The sequence below is a fragment of the Aptenodytes patagonicus genome, chromosome 3 (genome assembly GCF_965638725.1).
Source record: "Aptenodytes patagonicus chromosome 3, bAptPat1.pri.cur, whole genome shotgun sequence".
Taxonomy (NCBI): domain Eukaryota; kingdom Metazoa; phylum Chordata; class Aves; order Sphenisciformes; family Spheniscidae; genus Aptenodytes; species Aptenodytes patagonicus.
The window spans coordinates 7,578,875-7,591,388 of record NC_134951.1 but is presented as its reverse complement, the minus strand read 5'-3'; the positions used below and the strand labels follow the sequence as shown (position 1 = coordinate 7,591,388).

The window sequence follows — 12,514 nt, the reverse complement described above, 5'->3', positions numbered from 1 at the left end:
CCAAGCCATTTACCCTGATGTTCCGGTTGGAAGAAACCTGTTTCCTTGTTTATTCAGGCCAAAATAGCTGGCTAGTAGAGACCCATCTCTCACCCCACAAGCACAGGAATCACTATCACCGTTCTCGCAAATCACAGGCACATGCCGATGGACGGGATTAGCGGGAGCAGCTCAGGCAAACCCATGTGGCACCCCCTGATAACACACTCTCCAGTGGCACTATTTTCTCCAAAAGCCAGAAGAAAAATCAGCAGGAACGATGGATGGCACCATCGTATTGGCAACAGGTCTTAAAGCACCAGCCTGAACTCTCAGCTTCACTCCTTGCCAGGAAACAAAGAGCCAGCTTACACCCATTGTTTCTCTCATATACTCAGCACTGAAACCAAAATTACTTAATATGGCTTTTCAATCTTGCATGTTATCTCTGTTTCTGAAAAACGAGAACTGCCAGCTTCAAAGCAAGCATCGCCTTCTTACCGGCAGGGCTGCCTACCTCTCCCCAGGAAGCTAACGACACCTCCGAGCTCCTCAGTCTCACCTCCCTACACAACCCACTGCAATTACAGTTTCCTCAAAACAACAATAAAGCAAAGGAAAAAGCTGTAAAAAGCGAAATATCATTTACCAATAGGATTGACAGATTACTGCATATCTAATTTTCTCCAAGCCTTACGTGGATGCAAAGAATTCGGACAGAACACCTAGCATAGGAGCAAACCCCAAAATTCTGGAAATAGATACATGTTTTATTCCATTTTATAAAGACAACCTAATTACTTCAAACTAGATGCATATGGCTTATACTATATACACTGTTTAAAAGCTTGCAGTTATTAATCTGTTTTTTTTAATTAATGTTACTACACTATTTAATTGTGCCTAGGTTAGAATTAAGAATGACCCAGAAGAGAATGACACTGTCTCGCCCGCAATCCCTCCGGACTCCACGATTCCTGTTTAAAGTTCCGGGAGAGGTCAATTTTCTATTTTTTGTAAAAGAATTACGGAAGACACTACACTTGAAGGAATTTTCAGCCAAAACTTCTCTCACCAGTTCACAGCATGCTCGGTGCTTAACAGCATCCCACCAGCGAGAACTCAGGAAAGAGGCAGCAAAGACACAAAGACACAGCCTTAAGAAGGTAGGTCAGCTGTGCTAATACCCTGAAGTTTTGATGTAGGGGGGCTTTTAAGGGAAGAAAAGGGGCCTGGGTTTTGTTTTGTTTACATGGACAAACACATAGACCAGGAAGTTGAACAAGGAAGTAACCCCTAAAAACAAACCACCCTTTTTTAAGGAAATTCTTCATGCAAGCACCATAGTTGTCTGCAGTTCCTAAGCGTCTCTATACACTACAGAATGGTGGATAAGCTAAACCAAACCCAAGTAACTTTATTACAGAAACAACTCTAAAAATTATACTGCAATCACAACTTTTAAATTTGTGCTGCTGTTCACGTTCATTACCCCGAAACGCAAAGTCTGTTTACAATATTTGATGTTAAGAACATATAGAAAATAAAGCAAGCTTACCGCTTCCAAGGACATATTTGCTTGAACACACCCAGTGTTGCAGTTTTTTTATTTAGGGGGAGGAAGAAAAATGTCACAGCGAGCAAAGTTCACGTGTTAACCTGAAAATGATCCAGGCTCGGCGCTAAGCTAAGTGGGAGCAGCTGCACACACCTGCGCAGGCAAAAAGTTTTCTCCGAAGGAGTTCTATCACAGACATGTCCTCCGCTGAGCGGGCGGCTGAAGCGGTGCATATCTCAAACACGGTTGTAGAAGTGTCCAGCTTGCTCACCAGAATGCCCCCAAAGCCTACCGGCAAATTTTTCTACCTTAACTGATGAAAGCTGCTAATTAATCTATCCGCTGCTCCTCCCTCATTTGAGTTACTGCCTTGAGCTTATGATCGAACTGGTTTTACTACCATGAAAAGCCATATTACTCACAATATAGCTAGTTACAAAACTAAGATAGCAATAAATGAAATAAAACAAGGAACTCAAGTTCTTAAAAACCTTCTCAGCTATGCACAGACAAAAACCTGCAAAAATGAGCAGAAGGATGAACGCCAAATCATCACTTCCAGCTTATCAACACAATAGTTAGCTGGAGAATGAATAGAGCTACTATAAATAAATAAATAACAAAATACAAACAAAGAAACAAAAAAAACCCAACCCAAAACCAAAAAGCCTTCCACATCCCACGCACCTTAACATCTCCCAAACCCTCACATATTCAATCTAATAGCATCACTGCACTGCTCTAACCCATACTGGAGAGGAATGTCAGTGTGCACATTCCGCACTGTGATGTATTTTAGAAAGGAAAAGCCACTCTCAAAGAAAAGAATGAAAGTCTGCTAGGTTTCCACTGCTAATTCCTTTCAGGAATTTATGAAGTTGTTTAATTTAAATTGCCCATACAGGAAGAGGGAAAAAATGGCAATAACAATGTCAGGAACAAGAACTCTTATTCAAATATTTCAACCCCACTAAAAACATACATACACACAGTTCAAATGGGAATTTCAAATCAGGTTTTGTTAATAAAATTGAAAGTCTATGCACTCCAAAATCCAACACTGCAATACGGGCAGAAAATCTTTAAAAAGGCCTATTACTGAAAAGTGAATTCAAGGAGATTAGCTTCACAAGCGGGCAGTGTAATCGCTTGTACCTTTTTTACCTACTTGTTTTCAACTATACAGTCACCGCAAGCTTCTCCACCACCCCTAAGCTCTGGTTTCAGGACTGCTTCATATGTCCCACGCTCTGACTTCCCTCCCAGCCTTTACAATACCTCCCACTCTCCATCCAATGCAGTGACACTGTCACACTAATATCTGAGGATGTTTTGGAGGCTATATGGGGTTCCCCTTAACAGAGCCTACCGGTTCTCTTTCTTCTAATGCAAAACAACGCAGGTGGAAGTCAGCACCAAGCAAGAACTGTAGCTTTTGGGACAGACCATCTCAGACTGCTGGTTAACCCATCAAGTGACGAGCTCGCAGAAAATGCCCAGGTCCCAGCTGGCACGAGGAACCAGGCACCACCAAGCTCCAATCCTTCTTCAGGATCTCACCATCAATGGGCAAAAAGTAAGGGTAGAAGCCGAAAAAAATCCAACCAAAAAGTTACCAGCAGATGTTTTAAGGTACCGAGCATCAGCTTCACATCAGTATCCACAGGAAGCTTCCATACATTCCCTTCCACATATGAGTATTTCAAAGTCATAGGGCTTAGCTCACCTACTTGTCTGTACAACAAATTAACCCATTTGAAAACAAAGTCAGCTTCCTTTGCTGCAGTTCTAATAGCAAAGACCCAATCACTACTACTGCATGAAACATAAACCCACTACCACTACATAAAACTACTTTGCAGTATTTAGAAGACCTGAGAAAAAAAAAAGACGACACAATCAAAAAGCTGTTTCCTGCACAACTCAAAATGAAGTTGGTAGCACTTGGTCATACTTCAAACAGAAAAGACGCATTTGTCAAAGCATGGAAAAGTCAAAGTATGAGGAGTGGTGTAAAATGTCAGTAAATCCTATGTATCAGAGGAGCCCAGAAGGAGGGAACAGAAGGGGACTGATCTGCTTTAGTGGTGACGATACAGTTCGAGTCTGTAGCATCCAACACATCCAAGCTGCACGCAGCCATAATCCTCCTGTCGGCGTTTTGGTTGTCCTTCAAACAGGCAAGAAGCAGCTGCACACTGCCTGGCAGCCAAGGACAGTTTGCAGCTGCCACCAAGGCAACAAGCTCTTTTCCTGTCCAAGGGCAGGATGAGGAAGAGACAAACTAACAAAATGAGCAAAAACCAAACTAGCTGGAATTAGCGCCTCCCTCCCGATTCTCCTGCAGTTGTCTGATGAAAACCAAAGGCTTCTTTTAAAGAACTCATTTATCTTCTCTAAAAACATTTAACATTTGAAAAAGAAAACATGTCCATCTTCACCCAGTTAAAAATGTAATAAATATGACAGATTAAAGTATTTTATACATGAAGAGGCTAGGCAAATCTAGTGGATAACACATGCACTTTTAGCTTCAAATGCTAATCTTTTTCAGATCAGCGCAGATTATAATTTACCATCCAAATTCTGCATGGAGAGGTTATACCCTGGCCTCAGTTCAATTCTTAACAAACCAGCATATACATCACAAAAAAAAAAACACAACAAATTTGTCCATATAATGAGTTCAGACCAGATCTCCATCTAATGCATGAAATTACACTCATAACAAGAGAATAAGAAAATCCTTTCAGGAAGGAATAAATATTAAGGTACAGTCCCAGAATTTTGCATCCAAACATGTAAAACTTGATGCAACCCTTGGTCCTGTCCACACCAATTTGCTCTCCATGGTCACGTTTCTACTGAGCTGACCTGGGAGACCCACCCCATGCACCCAAGGTCCCCCCCAGTCCTCCCAGCCTAGTGTCCTTCCAGCTGTTTCCTCCTCACTGCATCCTTCAGACCTTCAGCCTCCTTTCCCTCTTGTGTGGGTCATGAGAAGTTAGCAATATTTGTCCCTCTTCAGCATCCTTCTTGTCATTACCCCTCCCAATCAACTTGCTACACTTCTCTACTCTCAACTCTACACCCCCTTGCAGATGCTGTAAGGAGGTTACTACTTAGAGCAGTAAGACACCCCTTCCCATAGAAAGCTCAGAGGACACAGAGGCCACCACCACCTGGTGGTGGTGAGCTACTGGGCAAGGCAGCAAATGAGTAAATCCATTTCTCAAGAGACCTTCCTTGTTCACAAGGCTGCAGGTACAACCCTGCTTCAGCTTGTTTCCACCTCCCTCCTGCAGTTCATCCGCACCTTGCGGGTGTTAACATTGCACCAGGCCAAGCTGGAGCATTTGAGTTTAGTTGTTGAGGCTTGCTATTTGCAGCAGTCCGGTCATAGTACCGTTTCATAGATCCTGCACTATCAACAACCTACTGCAGCAGCAAATGAGAACAGTTGAGGGGCAGGCAGAAAAACCCCACTTTTCTGCAACAGCCTTCCCAGAAACAGTCTCTCAAACTATCACTACCTGTAAATTAACTTTTAAGAAGAAACCGTAATCAAATTGGCCATGAAGAAAACCATGACTTTCACTTCCCTAACAAGTAATGCTTTCCCATCATCTCACCACTGCATGACAGTCTTCCAGCCTACGCATACCGTCTTAAAAGAAAAAGTTCCCAAGATCAGCCTTATAACTGCACTCCACTCAACACCAAGAAGGCAAGTTATACCCTGTTGTCATGAAACCAAAGAGATAATTTTCTTCTACGCAACTTCTTTCCACTTCTCCAAATCCCTACATCTTGTAGAAAACCGACTGTCCTCTGTAATTCAGGATATCTGACCATGCCATGCACATACTGAACAGCTGTATAGTTAAAAATACCTGGAGCTGAGATGCATAAAGATTGTTCAGGATGGAAATAATTTAAAATTAAGTTTATGACAGCCACAGCTGCAGAAGGGCAAGAAAACACCCAACAAGTATATAGTATTTAACATGGAAACAAGCCACATCCAACCCCTCTTTGCTGTTCAGTAGACTGATGGTCTTGATGACACAAGAACCAGAGAAGAGCCATGCCTGATGCTTTCTTCCTATATGGCACTTGAGTACTAATTAAGTATATCACCAACACAGTAATCATCAAAACACCACTTAAGGTAAAAATACTATTTATACAGGACTCAAAACCCAAAATGGATTTTGAACTAAACTACAAACAACTTAAAAATATTAGACAAGTGAAAGGCATTTGTACAAACTTTTCCTTGGTAAAAGACCCTCTGAGAACAACTGGATTATTCCCATCAGTTTTAAAAGGTAGATACTTAAATCCCTCAGAAGTAAATAAAAAAAATGAGTAATTTTGCTTTTTCAGTAAGATGAGCAGAAAAATTGTCAAATTTAATGTAAGCAAGTGTAAAGAAGTGTTTATAGCAGTGGACAAATTTCCCCTTAGGTTTAACGATATGAAAATACCACAGTAAGATACATTAGAGAATTCCATTTTGCAAAGAATTAATTTCACTTCAAAAGAGACAGGAATATCTAAATTCTCTTTGATTATACTTTACGGAAGTTACTAAAAAGCTTAGAAAGCATAAAGAAGCAATGCATAACATCTCCATAACACTTGCGTAGTTTAGATGAGAAAATATCTACAGCTCAGCAGACTGAATTTCAGAAGTTACACGTGGAATAGCGTAGCTATTTTGCTACTTTGCAGTAGCTAGCTGCTTTGCAGACTTCTTCATTGTAAGTAACTAATAAATAGGTGCATACTCAATTTAGAGTATGCATTTAGAAAATTTGTAGAGAAAACAGGAAAAAATGTGGAAGGTGCAAACAAGAACTTCAATTAAAATTAGGACACACACAGAATAAATATAAAAGGTTAAATAAAAGGTTTGAGAAGCAATATCTCACAGCAGAAGACAACTACCGCAAGTCAGTCACGCAGCACTGAGCGAGACAGAGATCGCAGAGAAGAGGATGATATTTAGAAAGATGACGACTAATCCAAAGACACGACAGTGCTGCAGCCCAGTGGAGCACTTACCTCACACTCTTCCCATTTCAAATATTTGCTGCTGACAAATGGGGAGCCCAGTCAGGAAACCAAACAAGCTGAAAGCCAACCTGATTTCAGTTACCTTTTAGCTGGACACGTTCCCTGCCCTGCCCCTTTGCACAGTCACAAGAAAGGCAGTGCCAGCAGCGGGGAGTCATGGGTAGGGCAGAATTGCTCCTTCAAACAAAGCAGCTTAATCCAGGCTCAAGCACCCACACAACCACAGCCTGAGGATGTAGTTTTTCATTATAGCTGCACTGACTGAGCTGTGACCCCACTTTCCCAACTCTCTCATGACTTGATGTCTTCTGCAGGGGTAGGTATGGGATTTTTTTTGTGGTTTTGGTTTGTTTTTTTTTTTTAATCAGTTCGTCTCACTAAAGCAGGTCATCATGGCTACAGACAACTGTTAGGGCACTGCAGCAGTAGGAAGGAGACAGAACATACAGTGCAAGGGTACAGACCAAAAGAAATACTAAAGTGAGCAAGAACAGACAGCAGAACTTACTCAAACAAAAGAGACCTTCAAAAGCATACTAAAAAAAAAAATGTAATCACCTCAAAGATCTTCCAGTTAAAAAAAAATCATCTCATTACAAATACAACTGATGTGTATTCTAACCATTTCAATAATAACTAGCCTGCTGTACGATCACAGTAAAACCACGTCAATGTAGAAAACTCACCTTCACAAAGTTGTCAGGGAACATGCCCCTTTTGCCATTTAGCTCCCCTTCTAACCATCCTTCTTCTTCCAGTTTTTTCACATTCCTGATGATTTCCCCAACTCGGATTGTTAACTCATCATCATGCACTGCATCATAGTCATATTCCACAATATAGTCCACTAAAAAGAAAAAAAAAAAAAGTGAATGCAATTCAGACATGGAAACGCAACTTGAAATTCCGCCATGCATGTACAACCTAATGACAAATGCTACAAACAAGGGTTTCCCTTACAGCAACACTCATTTGTGAAATGTAGTGTTCCCAAACGTTTTGGGGAGGGGAAAAAAACCTGCAGTGTCACCTATTTTGGTGGTGGTGGGTAGGTTTTTGTGCACGTGCGGTGGAAGGGATTGCTGGCAGCGGTTTTTTCCCACCCCCCCACCCCGCCAAGTCCCAGCCCAAGATTTACCAACTATGAATCACTGCCCACAGGGCAAGCGTTTGTTACTCAGCACATAGTTGGGGCCAAGGAGGGAGAAGGGTTCAAATTGTGCATGTACGGTACATACATGCAATGCTTTGTTAATTCTCATACTTGCATCTGCTATTATAGCTGCAAGAAATTGATTGCTGCACACACAATATTTTTGCAGGTTTGATCCAAGCAATGTAATACAGCCAGGTGTAAAACTGACAATGTCATACAATTTAATTTGCAAAGACATGTAAAAGGCACCCTCCTTCAGATTCATCTGGTTTTGTATGAAGAAGAACAAGCAAACGAGCTTTAATTTTGATACAATTAAGTTTACTCGGAGGAGCATAGCAATGTATTTACATACTTGTCCATCTGTTGCACAAGATCCACAAGAGTTGCTTACCAACAGCTTAAGGCTCGTTTGGCAATAAAAACTCATTTGTTCATCAAGAAATTCTGTTTATGCCAGAAATTTCCACAAACCTGCAGCAATCAAATAATCTTCCCTCTCACTCAAATCCAGTCAGGATACCCAGTATCCTGACTGGATATCCAATGTAACCCTGTTCTCACCAAAACCTCCCTCTCCTCTGCAGATCACAACAAACACGAACAAAGATGAGAGCACAACAGGGTTAAAACAGAAATCCTGAATGGCTGTAAAAGTTTTTTCCCAGGTTACTCCTTATTCAATCAGTGCATGATAACATCCAACAATTAATTCACAAGTTAAGGAATCAAATGGGAGAAAGTATTTCTTCCCAGTATTGAACTTACAGCTCCACTAATCAATGTATAATTCTGATCTGGGGAGAGTTTTGATCAGAAGTGCTGCTGCGCACATGTTGCAACATAGCCTTTATCCCTCTGATGCCTATAGATGAAGTCAGAAAACCCTTGGTAAAAAACAGAACCATGTGATGGTGCCATGAATACAAGAGAAGCTAGAATGATCTGTCTGGCAAACTATTTTCTGAATACACCCATTAACAAAGGAGCCAGTTGAATATAAACATGAAGACTTAGTTTTGCTTTTTTTCCATTAAGAAAGAAAATTTTCTTTCTTCATTGTGAACAGAAGTCATCACCAGAGTTATCCGCTCGTGATACACATTGTGGAACTCCTAACATACGCTTTTTGTACTGTATATATTTATTTTTGCCAAACACATTCTCTAAGCTTGCTTCAAGGCATCATATTTCCCCATTACTGCCTGCAGCAAGCATAGTAGTTTTGTCTTGCTTCTGCACTGAATTGTTTTTTGAGTGGCTGACAGGAAATATTGCCCAACAGATAGGAAATTCTGGCAGCCACAGATCATAAAGACAACTGGCATTCATCACCTATAGTCTGGAAATAAAAATGTCATCTTCCAACCAACTCAACCCCACCAGTTTGGAAAACTACAAATGCATAAAAATGTAAGAAATATCCATGTTACATATTTCTCTCATGATAAACTCTGTTTTTAAGCACATTAGTAGGTATTACGTTTCAATATACACACACTGTAGGACAGTTTTACAAAGTTAAACATGGAAAATGGATCAGAACACAGTGTCAGTCATGGTAAACGCTTACAGCATTGCAGACTATGACTTGAACTGCCAAACACCTGGTCTTTTTTCCACAGAAGTAGTAGGTAATCATAGCCACACTATGTCAACATGAACTAATTATTTTGAAAGCTTCTTTACTTCCTTGGGGGAACATTTCTGTATTTGCGCTTGAAATGCACAACACGTTCATTTTGGTCACCTTTCCAGACTGTAAAACATGGACTCAGTCATGCCAACAACCGAAGGAGGATCTTGAGAACTTCCCAGTCATCATCCATGAGTCTGTGTTCCAAAGAAAAATAGCAGCAAATGAATATACTTTTTTTTTTTTTTTTTAAATTTAGGTGCTGAATTTCCTCTTGTATGTCAGTGATACTCAATACCACCCTCATTCTCACGGATACATACACAAAACAGATCTAAACTCTGCTCTCTCACCTGAGAAGCGAGAGAGGTCATGGGGAATGTCAAGATAGTTTCATCCCGTATGTTTTTTCATGTGAAGACACAGAAACAGCAAGAAGCTACACATCTCTCTACTACTTGATCCTCAAGAGGAACACTTACCAGTTTTGCTTTTCAACATTAGCAAGTAGCAGTAGATGAACCGTCCGGGTAATTAGGACTGCAGTGTGATGGGCAAGAAACCATTCTACTGCCAAAACAGTCCAGGTTAAATAAGCCTCTGAAAGGTCTTCAAGTATAATATTTACCCAAGCAAAAACAGTGTTCAGTGGTGACAGAAAATGTTTTTAAGGAATCACAACTCCTTATAATAACGATAATTAGGAGTCATCTCAATCCACGGATTATACTTCTGAACACTTGAAGTAGTTCTGAATGCTTCTGAATTATACTTGTGAATGCTTAAAGCTCTCACTTAAAAGCTTTACTCAAGAACAGATGTGATACTAAAATCAGTCAGCAGTAAGTTGAACTGCATGTAATATAAGCTGGTCAAAACGTTCAAAAACCAGAAAGTCTCAACTGGTAGAAGGTGCAGAACACCTCAGCAACACAAACTACCAAAAATACCTATCTTACCTCCCCTCTGCTTTTTACACAGCTTTCTCCATTTCAAACCCAACTCAAATCAATTGTCTGTAGCTTAAAAGTCCATAATGACCAAGTCTTGGATGAAAAAGTTCTCTCAAGCTTGAGTGAGCTTAATCGTGCTCTTTTTGCACATCCAGCAGGATCAAAGCTCACCTGAGAGGGAGACAACATTCTTCTAAGTTTTCACAGGCAGCATGGGCCATCACAAACCATCTCCTATACAGCATACAAAGATGTCTTTATCCTAGATCTCTAACAAGTAAGTGGCAACCTCATTTTGGCAAGAATTCAAAAGATAAGCATCCTTCCAACCAAGAGAAGAGGGAAGGAAACAAAAAAGTGACAGGCCAAATTAGAGTCAGGTTGATTAGGGTATTATAGGAAATAAGTTATAACAGACTGTAAGAACTGACAGAACAAATTTAGAAACATGGAACTAGGTTCAGTGCCCTGGTAGCAGTCAAGAGGTTGGAAGCTCTGTTCAATGAAGCATCAGAGGCAGCTGAGCCTGTGCCACTCAAGAGCACCAGGGTGGTGATAGTGGGAATTAGCAAAGATGTATGAAGAAGAAATCATGCCTGACCAACCTGACAGCCTTCCACGATGAAATGACTAGTTCAGTGGACGATGGGGAAGCAGCAGACATTGTTGATCTCAACTTCAGCAAGGCTTTGGACACTGTCTCCCATAACAGCCTCATACACAAACTGATAAGAGTATAGGCCAGGTGAGCATACAGTGAAATGGACTGAAAACTGTCCAAAATGCCAGACTCAAAGGGTTGCGATCAATGACACAAAGTCCAGCTGGAGGAGAGTCACCAGCAGTGTGCCCCAGAAGTCAGTGCTGAGTTGTTCAACATCTTCATTAATGATCTGGATGATGGGACTGAATGCACCCTCAGCAAGTCTGCAGATGATACAAAACCGTGAGAAGTGGCTAACAGACCGACGGGTGTGCTGCTGTTCAGAGGGACCTCAAGAGGCTGAGGAAATGGACCAACAGGAACCTCATGAAGTTCAAAGGGAAATGCCAAGTCCTGCCCTTGGGGGAGGAACAACCCGGTACAGGCTGTGGACTGCTTGGCTGGAAAGCAGATTGGCAGAGGACCTGGTGGACACCAAGTTGACATGAGCCAGCAACGCACCCTTGCAGCAATAGAAGGCCAACAGCATCTTGGGATGCATTAGGAGTAATATTGCCAGCAGGTTGAGGGAGGTGATCCTCCCCCTCTGCTCAGCACTGGTGAGACCCATCTGGAGCACTGGGTCCTGTTCTGGGGTCCCCAGTACAAGACAGACATGAACATACTGCAGTGAGCCCAACAAAGGGCCAAAAAGATGATTAAGGGACTGGAGCATCTTCATGCAAGGAAAGGCTGAAAGAGCTGGAAGAAGACTCATGGAGATCTTATTAATGAGAGCATGGAGAAGACTGAGCGATGCCCAGTGAAAGAACGAGAGGCAGCGGGCAAACACTGAAGTGGAACAAATTCCATAAACATATATACACACACGTATATATATATGTACACATACACACTGCAAGAGTGATCAAAAACCGGAACAGTTTGTCCTGAGGGGCTGTGCAGTCTCCTTAGAGATGCTCAAAACCCAGCTGGACATGGTCCTGAGCAACCTGCTGTAGCTGACCCTGCTCTGAGCAGGAGTTGGACTAGATGATCTCCAAAGGTGCCTTCCAGCCTCAGCGATTCTGTGACTGATTCAAGCCAAAGATATGCCTTAGGTGGCAGCTTTCTGTCATCCAGCCGTGACAGCTTTCCAACTTAATTAGGGAACTTCCCAGTTGGTGCTTTTTGAAGGTTCTGACCCATTTTCAGGGGCAGGGCATCGATTAAATCAACAGTGCTAAGTGAAAAAAAGAAAAGATATTGACTGGCCATCTTTGGGGGAAAGGTGGTTATAGCAGGCTTTACGGGAGGGGTCTGTTCAGCTCTTGGTTTCAAGTAAGATGACAACGTGACTAATGAAACAATAAAACAGACCAAACACGTCAAAGCCAGTCAGCCCTGACAACAGCTACAGACTACGTTGTTCCCCATGGCAAAGACGCAAAGCGTCCTGTCTAACAACACTGCCTCTTTGACAAACTAGCTCACACTATTAGTCAAC

General features: G+C 41.6%; 1 protein-coding gene across 2 annotated transcripts in view; it reads right to left on the bottom strand.

Moving 5' to 3' along the window:
* CD2AP (CD2 associated protein) overlaps positions 1-12,514 on the bottom strand; it is an 88,264-nt gene that overhangs the window by 56,745 nt on the left and 19,005 nt on the right. For both annotated transcript variants that reach the window (XM_076332669.1, XM_076332670.1), the window contains exon 2: positions 7,306-7,466. In XM_076332669.1, coding sequence (XP_076188784.1) covers positions 7,306-7,466 — 161 coding nt within the window. The remainder of the gene's footprint in view (positions 1-7,305; positions 7,467-12,514) is intronic.